The following is a 20171-nucleotide window of genomic DNA, read 5'->3' as shown; positions in this document are numbered from 1 at the left end:
TACACAACGTGTATATTGCACAACGTGGAGTGCTTGGATACAGTCCATATACCACAAAACCCCAAGGTGCCTTATTACTACCACCGTAATTAGGTTACCACCGTAATTAGAACAGTAAACAAGCTATTTTGTGTCATACCCGTGGTATATTGTCTGATATACCACAGCTTTCAGCCAATCAGCATCCAGGGCTTGAACGTCCCAGTTTATAATAAGTAACAACTAACTAGTAATAACTAATTTAGAGAGAGGTTGGTCAGGATGTACTGTACTGGTGGATTGCTGCTAAAAACTGCCTAATAATGGATTTAGCCCTTAATTCTTACCTTGTGTGGAAGGAAAAGAGAGTTGACTGTTGCTAGCAGACTGGAGGTGTCCGGTGCATCCCTCTGACCACAGATTACTATCTAGAGAGGAGGGAAGAGAGAGAGAGAAAGAGAGAGAGAGGAGAGATGGAAGAGAGGGAGGGGAGAGAGAGAGAGAGAGAGGGAGAGATGGAAGAGAGGGAGGGGAGAGAGAGAGAGAGAGGGAGAGATGGGAGAGAGGGAGGGGAGCGAGAGAGAGAGAGAGGAGAGATGGAAGAGAGAGAGGGAGGGGAGAGAGGGAAGAGAGAGAGAGAAGAGAGAGAGACAGAGCGAGAGAGAGGAGAGAGAGAGAGGAGAGATGGAAGAGAGAGATGGAGGTGAGAGATGAGAGAGGGAATAGAGAGAGGGAGGAGAGGGAAGAGAGAGAGGAGAGGGAAGAGAGAGGAGAGGGAAGAGAGAGGGGGGAAGAGAGAGGGAAGAGAGAGAAGGGGGGAAGAGAGAGGGAAGAGAGAGAGAGGTTCAGGATAAACCAAATTACAACACAGTCAAAACAAAACTATATTGCTTATTAGGAAACACAAACACAAGCACAAAGCCAAATGCAGTGCTATCTGGCCCTAAATTGACAGTACACCGTGGCTAAATATTTAACCATGGTTTCTGATCAAAACCTTAGAAAAACCTTGACAAAGTACAGGCTCAGTGAGCACAGCCTTGCCATTGAGAAGGGTAGACACAGGAAAACCTGGCTCCCTGTAGAGGAAAGGCTGTGCAACCACTGCATAACAGCAGAACCTGAGACAGAGCTGCATTTCCTGACAAAATGTAAAAAATATAAAACAATTAGAGAGTGTAATTTTCCCAAATTTGAAACCCTTTTTCAAGGTTTCAAAGACCTCTCTGATGAGAGTAGGCTACCCGTCCTGTTGGGGGAGGACGCAGAGAGCTGTGGGTTGGCAGCGCACTACATTGCTGCCTGCCATAAGTTGAGGGACAGTGTCTAACAGACCAATCAACCTGCACATGTCCTCTACTGTATGCTTATTGTTATTGTTCAATGTATGGTTATTTTGTTACTGTTGTCCCGTTGACAATTTTGAAATCTCATTTTTATTTATTTTTTATATTGTAAATATCCAAAATAATCTTTGGCAATATGTACATTGTTACGTCATGCCAATAAAGCAAATTGAATTGAATTGAGAGGGGAGAGGAGAGGGAGCGAGAGAGGAGAGAGAGAGGGAAGAGAGAGAGATGGAGAGAGAGAAGAGAGGTAAGAGAGAGAGATGGAGAGAGAGAAGAGAGAGGGAAGAGAGAGAGAGAGAGAGAGAGAGAAAAAGAGAGGGGAGAGAGAGGGGAGAGAGAGGGAATAGAGAGAGGAGAGAGAGAGGAGTGAGAGAGAGGGGAGAGAGAGGGAGAGAGAGAGAGAGAGAGAGAGAAGAGAAAGATAGGGAAGAGAGGGAGAATAGACAGATGAGAGAGAGAGGGAATAGAGAGAGGGAATAGAGAGAGGAGAGAGAGAGAAGGAGAAGGAGAGAGAGGAGAGAGAGAGAGAGGGGGGGGAGAGATGCCAATGGCATGTACCAGATGCTCAGCAGGCTCTGCTCACACTTACTGGCCTGAGGCCAAACCACGACCAACAACATTGGACACTCTATGGAACAAAAAGCCTTCACTATATCATCCTGGAATATCCAAGGCCTGAGGTAATCTGCCCTTGGCCTAAAGAGCAGGAACCCGGACTTCACCAAAGAAATCGGTAATACAGACATTGTCATCCTGCAAGAAACCTGGTATAGAGGAGATGGACCCACTGGTTGCCCTCTAGGTTACAGAGAGCTGGTAGTCCCATCCACCAAACTAGCAGGTGTGAAACAGGGAAGGGACTCAGGGGGTATGCTAATTTGGTATAGAGCAGACCTAACTCACTCCATTAAATTAATCAAAACAGGAACATTCTACAATTGGCTATAAATTCAAAAGGAAATTATCCTAACAGAGAAAAATGTCCTCCTGTGTGCTACCTATATCCCCCCACTAGAATCCCCATATTTTAATGAAGACAGCTTCTCCATCCTGGAGGGGGAAATCAATCATTTCCAGGCCCAGGGACATGTACTAGTCTGTGGCGACCTAAATGCCAGAACCGGACAAGAACCTGACACCCTCAGCACACAGGGGGACAAACACCTGCCTGGAGGTGACAGCATTCCCTCCCACATATGCCCCCCTAGGCACAACTATGACAACATAACCAACAAAAACGGGTCACAACTCCTGCAGCTCTGTCGCACGCTGGGTATGTACATAGTCAATGGTAGGCTTCGAGGCGACTCCTATGGTAGGGACATCTATAGCTCATCTCTTGGCAGTAGTACTGTAGACTACTTTATCACTGACCTCGACCCAGAGTCGCTCAGAGCGTTCACAGTCAGCCCACTGACACCCCTATCAGACCACAGCAAAATCACAGTCTACTTAAACAGAGCAATACTCAATCATGAGGCATCAAAGCCAAAGGAACTGAGTAACATTAAGAAATGCTATAGATGGAAGGAATGCAGTTTGGAAACCTACCAAAAAACAATTAGGCAACAACAAATTCAACCCCTTTTAGACAATTTCCTGGGTAAAACGTTCCACTGTAATAGTGAAGGTGTAAACTTGGCAGTAGAAAATCTTAACAGTATATTTGACCTCTCAGCTTCCCTATCAAATCTAAAAATCTCAAATAGAAAACCGAAGAAAATTAACAATAATGACAAATGGTTTCATGAAGAATGCAAAAATCTAAGAAAGAAATTGAGAAACCTGTCCAACCAAAAACTTAGAGACCCGGAAAACCTGAGTCTACGCCTTGACTATGGTGAATCATTAAAACAATACAGGAATACATCACGGAAAAAGAAGGAACAGCACGTCAGAAATCAGCTCAATGTAATTGAAGAATCCATAGACTCTAACCACTTCTGGGAAAATTGGAAAACACTAAACAAACAACACCACAAAGAATTATCTATCCAAAATGGAGATGTATGGGTAAACCACTTCTCCAATCTTTTTGGCTCTATAACAAAGAATAAAGAGCAAAAACATATACATGATCAAATTCAGATCTTAGAATCAACTATTAAAGACTACCAGAACCCACTGGATTCTCCAATTACATTGAATGAGTTACAGGACAAAATAAAAACCCTCCAACCCAAAAAGGCCTGTGGTGTTGATGGTATCCTCAATGAAATGATCAAATATACAGACAACAAATTCCAATTGGCTATACTAAAACTCTTTAACATCATCCTTAGCTCTGGCATCTTCCCCAATATTTGGAACCAAGGACCGATCACCCCAATCCACAAAAGTGGAGACAAATTTGACCCCAATAACTACCGTGGAATATGCGTCAACAGTAACCTTGGGAAAATCCTCTGCATTATCATTAACAGCAGACTCGTACATTTCCTCAATGAAAACAATGTACTGAGCAAATGTCAAATGGGCTTTTTACCAAATTACCGTACAACAGACCATGTATTCACCCTGCACACCCTAATTGACAACCAAACAAACCAAAACAAAGGCAAAGTCTTCTCATGCTTTGTTGATTTCAAAAAAGCCTTCGACTCAATTTGGCATGAGGGTCCGCTATACAAATTGATGGAAAGTGGTGTTGGGGGTAAAACATACGACATTATAAAATCCATGTACACAAACAACAAGTGTGCGGTTAAAATTGGCAAAAAAACACAAATTTCTTCACACAGGGTCGTGGGGTGAGACAGGGATGCAGCTTAAGCCCCACCCTCAAATCAAATCAAATCAAATCAAATCAAATCAAATTTTATTTGTCACATACACATGGTTAGCAGATGTTAATGCGAGTGTAGCGAAATGCTTGTGCTTCTAGTTCCGACAATGCAGTAATAACGAGCAAGTAATCTAACTAACAATTCCAAAAAAAAAAAAACTACTGTCTTATACACAGTGTAAGGGGATAAAGAATATGTACATAAGGATATATGAATGAGTGATGGTACAGAGCAGCATAGGCAAGATACAGTAGATGATATCAGTACAGTATATACATATGAGATAAGTATGTAAACCAAGTGGCATAGTTAAAGTGGCTAGTGATACATGTATTACATAAGGATGCAGTCGATGATATAGAGTACAGTATCAACGTATGCATATGAGATGAACAATGTAGGGTAAGTAACATTATATAAGGTAGCATTGTTTAAAGTGGCTAGTGATATATTTACATAATTTCCCATCAATTCCCGTGATTAAAGTGGCTGGAGTAGAGTCAGTGTCATTGACAGTGTGTTGGCAGTAGCCACTCAATGTTAGTGGTGGCTGTTTAACAGTCTGATGGCCTTGAGATAGAAGCTGTTTTTCAGTCTCTCGGTCCCAGCTTTGATGCACCTGTACTGACCTCGCCTTCTGGATGACAGCGGGGTGAACAGGCAGTGGCTCGGGTGGTTGATGTCCTTGATGATCTTTATGGCCTTCCTGTAGCATCGGGTGGTGTAGGTGTCCTGGAGGGCAGGTAGATTGCCCCGGTGATGCGTTGTGCAGACCTCACTACCCTCTGGAGAGCCTTACGGTTGAGGGCGGTGCAGTTGCCATACCAGGCGGTGATACAGCCCGCCAGGATGCTCTCGATTGTGCATCTGTAGAAGTTTGTGAGTGCTTTTGGTGACAAGCCGAATTTCTTCAGCCTCCTGAGGTTGAAGAGGCGCTGCTGCGCCTTCCTCACGATGCTGTCTGTGTGAGTGGACCAATTCAGTTTGTCTGTGATGTGTATGCCGAGGAACTTAAAACTTGCTACCCTCTCCACTACTGTTCCATCGATGTGGATGGGGGGTGTTCCCTCTGCTGTTTCCTGAAGTCCACAATCATCTCCTTAGTTTTGTTGACGTTGAGTGTGAGGTTATTTTCCTGACACCACACTCCGAGGGCCCTCACCTCCTCCCTGTAGGCCGTCTCGTCGTTGTTGGTAATCAAGCCTACCACTGTTGTGTCGTCCGCAAACTTGATGATTGAGTTGGAGGCGTGCATGGCCACGCAGTCGTGGGTGAACAGGGAGTACAGGAGAGGGCTCAGAACGCACCCTTGTGGGGCCCCAGTGTTGAGGATCAGCGGGGAGGAGATGTTGTTGCCTACCCTCACCACCTGGGGGCGGCCCGTCAGGAAGTCCAGTACCCAGTTACACAGGGCGGGGTCGAGACCCAGGGTCTCGAGCTTGATGACGAGCTTGGAGGGTACTATGGTGTTGAATGCCGAGCTGTAGTCGATGAACAGCATTCTCACATAGGTATTCCTCTTGTCCAGATGGGTTAGGGCAGTGTGCAGTGTGGTTGAGATTGCATCGTCTGTGGACCTATTTGGGCGGTAAGCAAATTGGAGTGGGTCAAGGGTGTCAGGTAGGGTGGAGGTGATATGGTCCTTGACTAGTCTCTCAAAGCACTTCATGATGACGGATGTGAGTGCTACGGGGCGGTAGTCGTTTAGCTCAGTTACCTTAGCTTTCTTGGGAACAGGAACAATGGTGGCCCTCTTGAAGCATGTGGGAACAGCAGACTGGTATAGGGATTGGTTGAATATGTCCGTAAACACACCGGCCAGCTGGTCTGCGCATGCTCTGAGGGCGCGGCTGGGGATGCCGTCTGGGCCTGCAGCCTTGCGAGGGTTAACACGTTTAAATGTCTTACTCACTTCGGCTGCAGTGAAGGAGAGACCGCATGATTCCGTTGCAGGCCGTGTCAGTGGCACTGTATTGTCCTCAAAGCGGGCAAAAAAGTTATTTAGTCTGCCTGGGAGCAAGACATCCTGGTCCGTGACTGGGCTGGGTTTCTTCCTGTAGTCCGTGATTGATTGTAGACCCTGCCACATACCTCTTGTGTCTGAGCCGTTGAATTGAGATTCTACTTTGTCTCATCAACATATATATCAACGAATTGGCGCAGGCACTAGAAAAGTCTGCAGCACCCGGCCTCACCCTACTAGAATCCGAAGTCAAATGTCTGCTGATGTCACCAACCAAGGAGGGCCTACAGCAGCACCTAGATCTTATACACAGATTCTGTCAGACCTGGGCCTTGACAGTAAATCTCAGTAAGACCAAAATAATGGTGTTCCAAAAAAGGTCCAGTCACCAGGACCACAAATACAAATTCCATCTAGACACTGCACACAAAAAACTATACATACCTTGGCCTAAACATCAGCGCCACAGGTAACTTCCACAAAGCTGTGAACGATCTGAGAGACAAGGCAAGAAGGGCATTCTATGCCATCAAAAGGAGCATAAATTTCAACATACCAATTAGGATTTGGCTAAAAATACTTGAATCAGTCAAAAGCGCCTATTGCCCTTTATGGTTGTGAGGTCTGGGATCCGCTCACCAACCAAGACTTCACAAAATGGGACAAACACCAAATTGAGAGACTGCATGCAGAATTCTGCAAAAATATCCTCTGTGTACAACGTAGAACAGCAAATAATGCATGCAGAGCAGAATTAGGCCGATACCCACTAATTATCAAAATCCAGAAAAGAGCCGTTAAATTCTATAACCACCTAAAAGGAAGCGATTCCCAAACCTTCCATGACAAAGCCATCACCTACAGAGAGATGAACCTGGAGAAGAGTCCCCTAAGCAAGCTGGTCCTGGGGCTCTGTTCACAAACACAAACACACCCTACAGAGCCCCAGGACAGCAGCACAATTAGACCCAACCAAATCATGAGAAAATAAAAAGATAATTACTTGACACATTGGAAAGAATTAACAAAAAAACAGAGCAAACTAGAATGCTATTTGGCTCTAAACAGAGAGTACACAGCGGCAGAATACCTGACCACTGTGACTGACCCAAAATTAAGGAAAGCTTTGACTATGTACAGACTCAGTGAGCATAGCCTTGCTATTGAGAAAGGCCGCCGTAGGCAGACATGGCTCTCAAGAGAAGACAGGCTATGTGCACACTGCCCACAAAATGAGGTGGAAACTGAGATGCACTTCCTAACCTTCTGCCCAATGTATGACCATATTAGAGACACATATTTCCCTCAGATTACACAGATCCAAAAAGAATTTGAAAACAAATCCAATTTTGATAAACTCCCATATCTACTGGGTGAAATTCCACAGTGTACCATCACAGCAGCAAGATTTGTGATCTGTTGCCATGAGAAAAGGGCAACCAGTGAAGAACAAACACAATTGTAAATACAACCCATATTTATGCTTATTTATTTTATCTTGTGTCCTTTAACCATTTGTACATTGTTAAAACACTGTATATAGATAATATGACATTTGGATTGTCTTTATTGTTTTGAAACTTCTGTATGTGTAATGTTTACTGTTAATTTTTATTGTTTATTTCACTTTATATATTCACTTTATATATTATCTACCTCACTTGCTTTGGCAATGTTAACACATGTTTCCTATGCCAATAAAGCCCTTGAATTGATAATTGAATTGAGAGAGGAGAGAGAGGGGAGAGAGGGGAGAGAGGAAAGAAAGGTAAGAGAGAGAGAGGAGAGAGGAGAGAGAGAAGAGAGAGCGAGAGAGAGAGAGGGAGAGAGAGAGGGGAGAGAGAGGGAATAGAGAGAGAGAGAGAGAGAGAGAGAGGAGGAGAGAGGGGAGAGAGAGAGGGAAGAGAAATATAGGGAATAGAGAGAGGGAATAGAGAGAGGAGAGAGAGAGAAAGGAGAGGGGAGAGAGAGGAGAGAGAGGGGGAGAGAGGAGAGAGGGGGAAAGGAGAGAGAGAGGGGAGAAAGAGGAGAGCGAGGGAAGAGAGAGAGAGGAGTGAGAGGGGAGAGAGGGGAGATAGAGGAGGGAGAGAGAGAGAGAGAGGAGAGAGAGGGAAGGGGAGAGAGGAGAGAGAGAAGAGACAGAAGAGAGAGAGGAGAGAGGGGAGAGAGGGAAGAGAGGGGAGAGAGGGGGAGAGAGAGGGGAGATAGGGAAGAGAGAGAGAGAAGAGAGAGAGGAGAGAGGAGAGAGGGAAGAGAGAGCGGGGGAGAGAGAGAGGTGAGAGAGAGGAGAGAGAGAGAGGGAGGGGAAAGAGAGAGAGAAAAGAGGAGAGAGAGAGAGGAAAGAGAGGAGAGAGAGAGAGGGGATAGAGAGGAGAGAGGGAGGGGAGAGAGAGAGGAGAGAGGGGGAAGAGAGGAGAGAGGGAAGAGAGAGAGAGAGAGAGGAGAGAGGGAAGAGAGAGAGAGAGAGGAGAGAGAGGGAAGAGAGAGAGAGAGAGAGGGGGGGAGAGAGAGAAGAGTGAAATAACATTAAAGGGAGAAGGAATTAATGAATAATGAAGAAAATATACTAAGACAGAGAAAGACTGAGCGACCGAGCAATAAAGAGGTACAGGACAGGACAGAGAGGATTAGAAGAGAGAGAGAGAGAAAAAGAGAGAGAGAAAAGAGAGAAGGATCCAGAGAAAGGCAAGAGCTAGAGGTCAGAGTGGTGGTTGTAGCAGTAACGAGAGAGGAGAAGGTGTGTTCGGGGCTCGGCTAACCTTGTCTGATCCCTAGCTTGTTATCATCAGCCCCCTATCTGACTTATACACACACATACACACACACAGCTTGTTATCTCCGCCCCCTCGGTGACTTCTCCTCCGCAGGTGAAATATGATGGACAGAACACTTCCAATGTTCTTGCCTTCTTTTCTTTCTCTCCCTAAATGTTTTTTCATCTCCTTTGTTAGCACAAATATCCAGCCGTATGATAAAAGTTCAGTTTGTTCCACTCCAAACTATGCAACTTTTGAGTTGGTGTGCGTGTGTGTTTGTGTGGACCGTACAGTTTGTGTTACCTGTTTGAGTGTGTAGTGGTTAGCCATCAGGCCCCTGACCATCTCTGGCAGGGCTATGGGGACTCTGGTCAGCCGGTCAGAGAAGGCAGCCAGTAGCTGTTGTGACCGCTGTGACCAGTCCTTACGACCAGTGTAGTGGGACAGACGCAGTAGGTTCAAGGCCGACACAGAGTTCGCACTGGGCTCTGCACCATCCTGGTCTGAGAGAAACAGAGAGACGTAAAAGACACTCATTTCATATGTTGGTGAAAGATCAAAAAGTGTGTACTGTTTTGTATTCCGACTCAGAGCCAACTTCAACTTTTTCAAATGAAATAGATCTTTGACAAGTGACTCCTGCAGTAAGAGAAAAAGCTCCTCTACATACGTTTGCGGGGGAGAACATTTGTTCTGATTATGCCTGAGTGTGCCTGTATGTGTGTGTGCGTATGTATGTGCATCAATGTGTGTCAGATGTGACTTGAAATGACTGACAGGTGACCTCGTGACTCAGTCCTGTTAAGTGATTGGTGTTTATCTCCTTTTGGTGGCCAATGAGATCACAGCGCTGCTCTTCTCATTAGTGATGGACGGGGACAAAAAAAATAATTGATAGTTACATATCAGGATAATATTTCTTATGATACATCGTATCAACAATATTGCAATATCATTTTTGCAGTAGTTTGCTGTACCAGCACCAGCTTGTTTTCTAGCTTCTTTTTAAATATGGAGCCAATGTTTTCAGCACTTTTATTTCCATGACTGATCAAAACTCGTTTTCTCATGGCTCGAATCGCAATAAAATCACAGTATAGAATCGCAACACATATCGTGTCTGCAACCTCAGTTTTGTGATAATACCGTATCATGTGGTCCCTTGCAATTCCCAGCCTTACTTCTCATGACCTCTGACCTCAAGCTACACAGCTAACTCTCAGCAGTCTACCAACACATGAGTGTGCATGAATGTCTGTCTGTGTGTGTGTGTGTGTGTGTGTGTGTGGGGGGGGGTGATGGGTGATGACTAACACAAGCCATCCGCTTTTGATTCAGACAGACAGATAGGAGATGGCTTCTGACAAACACACACACACGCGCACATGCGAGAGGCTATAGTCCACTAAATAATTGTATACATTTACTGTGATCCCCAAGGCAGGAGGCCTATGCACACAGTCATGCATAACCACATAGGGTTCACTAAATCGTTTTTCATATCTCTCCTCACCCTGAGCCCCATGGCAGAAATCATACCCACACGGAACAGTGGATTGAGATGAAACACACACACACACACAGCAAAGAGTGGTGGAACGGGGTGAGACACACACAGCTTTGGGTTGGGAATGTAAAATACACAGTGGCACTGGACTGTAGGGCAATCCATCTTCCTGTGACAGAAACACACACACACACACACACACACACACACACACACACACACACACACACACACACACACACACACACACACACACACACACACACACACACACACACACACACACACACACACACACACACACACACAGACACACAGAGGTGTAGCATCACTAATGGAGCTGAATTCAACACATTGCGAGCAACATAATGGCCCCGTCAATCCTCAGAGATGAGAAAAGGCCTCGCACGTCTGGTCTAATCACACACACAGGCACCACACACACACACGACACACATGCATTTAAAATGTGGAGTCGCGCACACACACAGGCACACCAACACAAGTCAGTTTTAATCTGTCAACAGGCTAAAACAAAAATAATTATCATCTTTTTAGCTTTCTTCTCTTTTTTCTCTACCTTGGTATGTCTTGTCAGAGCCATTTGCACAAAGGCATCAGCCAAGAGGCAAGGTGGTGTGTTTGTGCAAGTGTTTGTGCTATTGTCAGCCTGTCTGTCTGCTTGTGTGCATGTGTACTTGTTTTCCTACCTAAGTACCTCGATGTCCTAACAATTCACTGAATGTCCTGACAAGGTAGGAAAACTAGAATTGTTTTGAAAAGTCAGGAGTTTTTCATGTCCTGAATTTGTTCAAATGTTATTTTAAGCTATAAGTGGCGCACAATGGCCCAGCGTCATCCGGGTTAGGGGAGGGTTTGGCTGGCTGGGATGTTCTTGTCCCATCACTCTCTAGCAACTCCTTGTGGCGGGGCAGGCGCCTGCACGTTGACTTCTGACAGTTGTATGGTGTTTCGTCCGACACATTGGCGCAGCCGGCTTCCGGGTTAAAAGAGAAGTGTTTCAAGAAGCAGTGCGGTTTGGCAGGGTCGTGTTTTGGAGGACGCATGGCTCTCGTCCTTCGGCTCTCCCGAGTCCGTACGGGAGTTGCAGCGATGGGACAAGGCTGTAACTACCAATTGGATATCACAAAATTGGGGAGGGAAAAAAAAGGCTAAAAAGTAACCCCCAATTTTAAAAAGTCCATAAATGTTACGAAAATAAAGTTGTGTGTGTTCAATTACTGGAGATTGGAGCTGTGCCATTTAGAAATAAGACCTGGCGCTCTTACAAACATTGACTTTTTTCTCCAGGACAGAAAAACATCTCCTGGCAAACATGACATATTGAGTGGGTATTGATAAATCACAGAAAAATTTATATCAAAGAGCCATTCTTCATTACTTTTCTACACAACATCATTGAGAAAGAAACTCACCCTGTTTGAGTCGCAGCAGTACGGTGGGATCTGTGGGGTCGCTGCAGTAGTAGCCCCCTCCCTCTGCGTCCCAGAAGAGGAGGTCCTGTCGGTCCTGTAGCTCCTCCCCCCAGCGGAGCCACTCTGGCTGCAGCGTGGCCTCGTACAGGTCCAGCAGACCACAGATAACATACGCATAGTCGTCCAGGAAACCAGCAATGGGTGACACGCTGAGAGACAAAAGGAAAGATACAGGGCATTCGGAAAGTATTCAGACTTTTATTCAGACAAGTATCCTTGACTTTTTCCAAATTTTGTTACGTTGCAGCCTTATTCTAAAATGTATTAAATTCATATTTTTCCTCATCAATCTACACACAATAACACCATTTTTAGCAAATGTGTATATATATATATAAAAATAAAAACTGAAATTCATTATTTACATAAGTATTCAGACCCTTTGCTACTCGAAATTGAGTTTAGGTGCATCCTGTTTCTACAACTTGAATGGAGTCCACCTGTGGTCAATTCAAATGACTGGACATGATGTGGAAAGGCACACACACTTGTGTATATAAGTTGGCCTCCATTATTCTTAAATGGAAGAAGTTTGGCCAAACTGTGCAATCGGGGGAGAAAGGCCTTGGTCAGGGAGGTGACAATGGTCACTCAGATAGAGCTCAAGAGTCCCCTGTAGGGATGGGAGAACTTTCCAGAAGGACTACCATCTCTGCACTTCACCAATTAGGCCTTTATGGTAGAGTGGCCAGATGGAAGCCACTCCTCAGTAAAAGGCACATGACAGCCGTTTTGGAGTTTGCCAACATGCACCTAAATGACTCTCAGACCATGAGAAACAAGATTCTCTGGTCTGATGAAAACAAGATTGAACTCTTTGGCCTGAATGCCAAACGTCATGTCTGGAGGAAACCAGGCACCCTCCCTACGGTGAAGCATGGTGGCGGTAGCATCATGCTGTGGGGATGCATTTCAGCAGCAGGGACTGGGATTCTAGTCAGGATCGAGGGAGATGAACTGCACAAAGTACAGCGAGATCATTGATGAAAACCTGCTCCAGAGCGCTCAGGACCTCAGACTGGGCCGAAGGTTCACCTTCCAACAGGACAACGACCCTAAGCACACAGCCAAGACAACGCAGGAGTGGCTTCGGGACAAGTCTCTGAATGCCATTGAGTGGCCCAGCCAGAGCCCAGACTAGATCCTGATCTCTGGAGAGACCTGAAAATAGCTGCGCAGCAACGCTCCCATCCAACCTGACAGAGATTGAGAGGATCTGCAGAGACGAATTGGAGAAACTCCACAAATACAGGTGTGCCAAGCTTGTAGTGTCATACCCAAGAATACTCAAGGCTTTAATCGCTGCCAAAGGTGCTTCAACAAAGTACTGAGTAAAGGGTCTGAATATTTATGTAAATGTGATATTTCCATTTTTAAAATTTGTATAAATGTGCAAACATTTCTAAAAACCTGTTTTTGCTTTGTCATTATGGGGTATTGTGTGTAGATTGTTGAGGAAAAATAATTTAAATAATTTGTATAAGGTTGCAACGTAACAAAATATGAAAAATGTGAAGGGGTCTGAATAATTTCTGAATGCACTGTATGAATCAAGGATTGATTGATGAATCAAATTATCGATAAATCAGTTACTAGTTGTATGGAACACTGTTTATAAACTGTATAACAAATGTCTATGTGAGTCAAAAAGAAGACATTTTACCATCTTGTATTTCAACCCCAGTAACCACAGTAACTCTTCATATAACCTATACCCCCCTTCCAGAACTATATTTCCTAGGCTCCTGTAAGTCCCTTCCCAACACCCCCACCTGCCCTCCACCACGTACCCCCGCTACCTCCCCAGTACCTTCCACCCACAGCCCCTGTGTCCCCTAGGTTCCCAGCCTGTCTCGTAGGGTGACACCCCGACAAGGTGAGTGTGGGGGACAAACGGTGACATGAGGGCAGATAGCCCTGTGTCTGGGGACGGTGGCGGAGTGAGGTGGGCGATGGAGAAGGCATATCCATCTTTCCATGGGTCAGCCAACACTTCACCTAACAGGACTTCCCAGGCTGAGGAGAGGGGTGAGAGCAACTGTTAGGAGACTCACAGCTACATACCAAATGGAAACCCTATTTTCTATGTATTGACCTCTACTTTTGACCAGAGCCATTTGGGATGCACCGGTAACAGACTGTCATCTACTCCACGTGTGAAGGTAAGGTAGATAGAGGAAGAAGAAATGGAGAGATGGTGAAATTAAATGGGGTGAGAGAGCGAGAGAGGGATTAATGAAAAAGGAGACGGGTGATGTGGAGAAAGGTGGAGGGGGTCTCTGCTCTCACCCCCGTGTCAGCAAGTTTGGAAACCCACATCATCTAGCTCCAGTCAATTAGATGGAAAACCTTTCAGAGTCTGAAGGGGCCTTCACACACACACAAACTAATATGCACACCCACACACATAAATGCACAGGCGCACGCACACATGCACACACATGACCCTGAGTATGTATTTGGTTCACCTGAGCACACTCCTATTTATTGAAAAACTTTTTACTCCTTTTTCTCCCCAATTGGTGGTTACAGTCTTGTCCCATCGCTGCAACTCCCCAACGGACTCGGGAGAGGCGAAGGTCGAGAGCCATGAGTCGTCCAAAACATGACCTTTCTTGACACACTGCTCGCTTAACCCGGAAGCCAGTCACACCAATGTGTCGGAGGAAACACCGTCCAGCTGGCGACCGAAGTCAGTTGCAGGCGTCCGCCCCGCCACAAGGAATCGCTAGAGCGAGATGGGACAAGGAAATCCCAGACTGCCAAACCATCCCCTAAAACAAACTACGCTGGGCCAATTGTGCGTCGCCTCATGGGTCTCCCTGTCACAGCTGGCTGTGACACAGCCTGGGATCGAACCCGGGTCTGAAGTGACGCCTCAAGCCCTGCGATGCAGTGCCTTAGACGGCTGCTCCACTTGGGAGGCCCCCACACACTCTTTTTATGATTTCAAACTGAGAATTTACTTTAATGCGTTTACTGTTCTCAAAAGAGACCTTTCTCTAGGTCACAGACAGTCCCTGTGCCGTACTAGTCTCAGACAATTCAAACGCAGAGTAAAATCACAAGGGAGAAAAGCTCTCTGATGACATATTTCCCATCGGACTCATTAAATAGAGTTTGGGGTGGGATGTTAACTTTGATGCCATTCCAGTATTTGTTGAGGATTTGGGTTCAATAATAACTGAAAAGGAGAGAATGGTGAGAGAAAGAGAGCAGGGGAGAGGAAAAGAGCCCTTTATTATTTGAATCAGCTTGTGTTTTTGCAGGGCTAGACCAAAAATGTACAATTTTAGGGGTGCATGATAGGAGGACCAAAGTTTAACCAGTGTTGCACAAATTCCTCTCTCAAAACTTGTTCTAAACCACAGTATTCCTCCCAGCTAGTTCTCTCCCTAGTAACATCATACTGTGAGGCGGTACAGAACCTCTAGGTCTATTACCCAATTCTATACCGTCCTAGCCATCCCTTCAGAGAATTTAGTTTGTCCTGTGTGTGCCTGACATGTCAAGAGATATAGCTAGGCGCATCTTCGGAGAGAGAAAAGGCCCAGATAAGCATTCTCCTGGGTAAACGTTCTACAACTTGCTACCTGCTGATGCCATGGGAGTATGACTAGTAGAGACGTGCATCTTTCTCTTTCAAGACGATTCGATACATGGGCTCCGATGCGATACGTTTTAGTTTGAAACGATTTGGTTTGATTATGTTCAAAGGCCGGCCCGGAACCATATAGGACTGATTCAATACGGCCCACGGAATCATGTTCAGATCACATAAAGAATTTGCGATAGTAGGTTTTGAAAAACGTATTTGTTATTCAAATTAAAAGCCCAATGTATACTTGTCTTTGTGTAATGATTTAACTCCCACCGCTTGTGGGACATTTATTTTGAAGGCACGTATAAAATAACAACTGCACAAGGACAGACAGTGACTGACAGGCTGACATACAAGTCACAGTTACAAATAGTAGCTAGCTAGAAATTGAGCAAAAATGAGTTTTTCAAAGAAAAGGAAAATAGACAATGAATGTAGGGTGTTCCAGCAATAGTGGACATCAAAATATTTATTTATTGAGATATCAGGGAAAGCTGTGTGCTTAGTGTGCAAAGAGAGCATCGCTGTCCCGACACTTCCAGACAAAGCATGCAGAGAAGCTGAGGGCGAATTCGATACAGAATGTTTAATTCACTCCGCAGCAATACTTTGCCCCGACAAGAAAGAGCTGTTTGAAAATGTTAACCTGTCAAGACGAACAGTGACCCGGCGTGTTGAGGACATCGCAGAGAATATGGAACAACAGTTGAAAGACAAGGTAAAGGATTTCAACTATTTCTTCTTGGCCCTGGATGAGAGCAGTGATGCACAGTTGTTGATATTCTTACGAGGCATAACTCCCAGACTTTGAAACAGAGGAGCTTGCTTCAGTGCAGTCAATGAAGAGCACAATCACAGGGAAAGATTTATTGGAGGAGGTTAATAAGTGTGTCAAAGCTGGGACTGAGTTTTGAAAAGTTATCTAGTGTGACCACTGATGGGTCCCCAAACTTGACAGGAAAAAATGTTGGCCATTTGAAAAGGATACAAGATCAAGTAGCGGAGCTAAAACCTGCATTGCATTATTCATCAGGAGGTGCTCTTTAAATGTGTTCTGAAAATGAGCCATGTTGTGGATAGTCATTAAAGCAGTAAACTTCCTAAGAGAAAAATCTTTAAACCACAGGCAATTTGTCTCACTGTTGGAAGAGACAGAGTCGGGTCATGCAAATCTCTCCCACCACACAAACGTGAGATGTCTGAGTTTGCGGAAGGTGCTTAAAAGGATGTGGGACCTGAAGTCGGATATTGCTGAATTTTTGCAAATGAAAGGAAAATGTGGATTTCCCTCAACTGCAAGATAAAAAAATGGTTGGCTCCTTTTACCTTCACCGTGGACATCAGGGCCCTCATGAATTAACTGAATTCCAACCTACAAGGGAAGGGCCTTTTTGCACATCAGATGTACAGCCTTGTCAAAGCCTTCAATAGAAAATGACTCCCCCTGACCCGCCAAGTAGAAGCCAACAATTTCACCCACCTTCCGACACTACTAGTCTGTTCCTTATCAGATGACAACAATTTCACCCACCTTCCAACACTACTAGTCTGTTCCTTATCAGATGACAACAATCTCACCCACCTTCCGACACAACTAGTCTGTTCCTTATCAGATGACAACAATCTCACCCACCTTCCGACACAACTAGTCTGTTCCTTATCAGATGACAACAATCTCACCCACCTTCCGACACAACTAGTCTGTTCCTTATCAGATGACAACAATCTCACCCACCTTCCGACACTACTAGTCTGTTCCTTATCAGATGACAACAATCTCACCCACCTTCCGACACAACTAGTCTGTTCCTTATCAGATGACAACAATCTCACCCACCTTCCGACACTACTAGTCTGTTCCTTATCAGATGACAACAATCTCACCCACCTTCCGACACAACTAGTCTGTTCCTTATCAGATGACAACAATCTCACCCACCTTCCGACACTACTAGTCTGTTCCTTATCAGATGACAACAATTTCACCCACCTTCCGACACTACTAGTGTGTTCCTTATCAGATGACAACAATCTCACCCACCTTCCGACACTACTAGTCTGTTCCCTATCAGATGACAACAATCTCACCCACCTTCCGACACTACTAGTCTGTTCCTTATCAGATGACAACAATCTCACCCACCTTTCGACACTACTAGTGTGTTCCTTATCAGATGACAACAATCTCACCCACCTTCCGACACTACTAGTCTGTTCCTTATCAGATGACAACAATTTCACCCACCTTCCGACACTACTAGTGTGTTCCTTATCAGATGACAACAATCTCACCCACCTTCCGACACTACTAGTCTGTTCCCTATCAGATGACAACAATCTCACCCACCTTCCGACACTACTAGTCTGTTTCTTATCAGATGACAACAATCTCACCCACCTTCCGACACTACTAGTGTGTTCCTTATCAGATGACAACAATTTCACCCACCTTCCGACACTACTAGTCTGTTCCTTATCAGATGACAACAATCTCACCCACCTTCCGACACTACTAGTCTGTTCCTTATCAGATGACAACAATCTCACCCACCTTCCGACACTACTAGTCTGTTCCTTATCAGATGACAACAATCTCACCCACCTTCCGACACTACTAGTCTGTTCCCTATCAGATGACAACAATCTCACCCACCTTCCGACACTACTAGTCTGTTCCTTATCAGATGACAACAATCTCACCCACCTTTCGACACTACTAGTCTGTTTCTTATCAGATGACAACAATCTCACCCACCTTCCGACACTACTAGTCTGTTTCCTATCAGATGACAACAATCTCACCCACCTTTCGACACTACTAGTCTGTTTCTTATCAGATGACAACAATCTCACCCACCTTCCGACACTACTAGTCTGTTTCCTATCAGATGACAACAATCTCACCCACCTTTCGACACTACTAGTCTGTTCCTTATCAGATGACAACAATCTCACCCACCTTTCGACACTACTAGTCTGTTTCTTATCAGATGACAACAATCTCACCCACCTTTCGACACTACTAGTCTGTTTCTTATCAGATGACAACAATCTCACCCACCTTCCGACACTACTAGTCTGTTTCTTATCAGATGACAACAATCTCACCCACCTTCCGACACTACTAGTCTGTTCCTTATCAGATGACAACAATTTCACCCACCTTCCGACACTACTAGTCTGTTCCTTATCAGATGACAACAATCTCACCCACCTTCCGACACTACTAGTCTGTTCCTTATCAGATGACAACAATCTCACCCACCTTCCGACACTACTAGTCTGTTCCCTATCAGATGACAACAATCTCACCCACCTTCCGACACTACTAGTCTGTTCCTTATCAGATGACAACAATCTCACCCACCTTTCGACACTACTAGTCTGTTTCTTATCAGATGACAACAATCTCACCCACCTTCCGACACTACTAGTGTGTTCCTTATCAGATGACAACAATTTCACCCACCTTCCGACACTACTAGTCTGTTCCTTATCAGATGACAACAATCTCACCCACCTTCCGACACTATTAGTCTGTTCCTTATCAGATGACAACAATCTCACCCACCTTCTGACACTACTAGTCTGTTCCTTATCAGATGACAACAATCTCACCCACCTTCCGACACTACTAGTCTGTTCCCTATCAGATGACAACAATCTCACCCACCTTCCGACACTACTAGTCTGTTCCTTATCAGATGACAACAATCTCACCCACCTTCCGACACTACTAGTCTGTTCCTTATCAGATGACAACAATCTCACCCACCTTCCGACACTACTAGTCTGTTCCTTATCAGATGACAACAATCTCACCCACCTTTCGACACAACTAGTCTGTTCCTTATCAGATGACAACAATCTCACCCACCTTCCGACACTACTAGTGTGTTCCTTATCAGATGACAACAATTTCACCCACCTTCCGACACTACTAGTCTGTTCCTTATCAGATGACAACAATCTCACCCACCTTCCGACACTACTAGTCTGTTCCTTATCAGATGACAACAATCTCACCCACCTTCCGACACAACTAGTCTGTTCCTTATCAGATGACAACAATCTCACCCACCTTCCGACACAACTAGTCTGTTCCTTATCAGATGACCTTCTGACACGACTAGTCTGTTCCTTATCAGATGACCTTCCGACACTACTAGTCTGTTCCTTATCAGATGACAACAATTTCACCCACCTTCCGACACTACTAGTCTGTTCCTTATCAGATGACAACAATCTCACCCACCTTCCGACACTACTAGTCTGGTCCTTATCAGATGACAACAATCTCACCCACCTTCCGACACTACTAGTTTGTTCCTTATCAGATGACCTTCCGACACAACTAGTCTGTTCCTTATCAGATGACCTTCTGACACTACTAGCCTGTTCCTTATCAGATGACCTTCTGACACTACTAGTCTGTTCTTTATCAGATGACCTTCCGACACTACTAGTCTGTTCCTTATCAGATGACCTTCCGACACTACTAGTCTGTTCCTTATCAGATGACCTTCCGACACTACTAGTCTGTTCCTTATCAGATGACCTTCTGACACTACTAGTCTGTTCCTTATCAGATGACCTTCTGACACTACTAGCCTGTTCCTTATCAGATGACCTTCTGACACTACTAGTCTGTTCTTTATCAGATGACCTTCCGACACTACTAGTCTGTTCCTTATCAGATGACCTTCCGACACTACTAGTCTGTTCCTTATC

The 20171-nt window shown here is 45.0% G+C and overlaps 1 protein-coding gene across 1 annotated transcript in view; it reads right to left on the bottom strand.

Annotated features, from left to right (window-relative positions):
• Window positions 1–20171, bottom strand: part of spata20 (spermatogenesis associated 20) — an 83663-nt gene that overhangs the window by 34032 nt on the left and 29460 nt on the right. Inside the window, exons 12-14 of the mRNA XM_042306037.1 lie at window positions 11780–11988; window positions 9140–9339; window positions 327–407 (exon numbers count right to left, since the gene is read on the bottom strand). Of these exons, the coding sequence (XP_042161971.1) occupies window positions 327–407; window positions 9140–9339; window positions 11780–11988 (490 nt within the window). The remainder of the gene's footprint in view (window positions 1–326; window positions 408–9139; window positions 9340–11779; window positions 11989–20171) is intronic.

The sequence above is a fragment of the Oncorhynchus tshawytscha genome, linkage group LG25 (genome assembly GCF_018296145.1).
Source record: "Oncorhynchus tshawytscha isolate Ot180627B linkage group LG25, Otsh_v2.0, whole genome shotgun sequence".
NCBI classification, from domain to species: domain Eukaryota; kingdom Metazoa; phylum Chordata; class Actinopteri; order Salmoniformes; family Salmonidae; genus Oncorhynchus; species Oncorhynchus tshawytscha.
The sequence above is the reverse complement of the archived record's forward strand: the minus strand, read 5'-3'. Positions and strand labels throughout refer to the sequence as shown.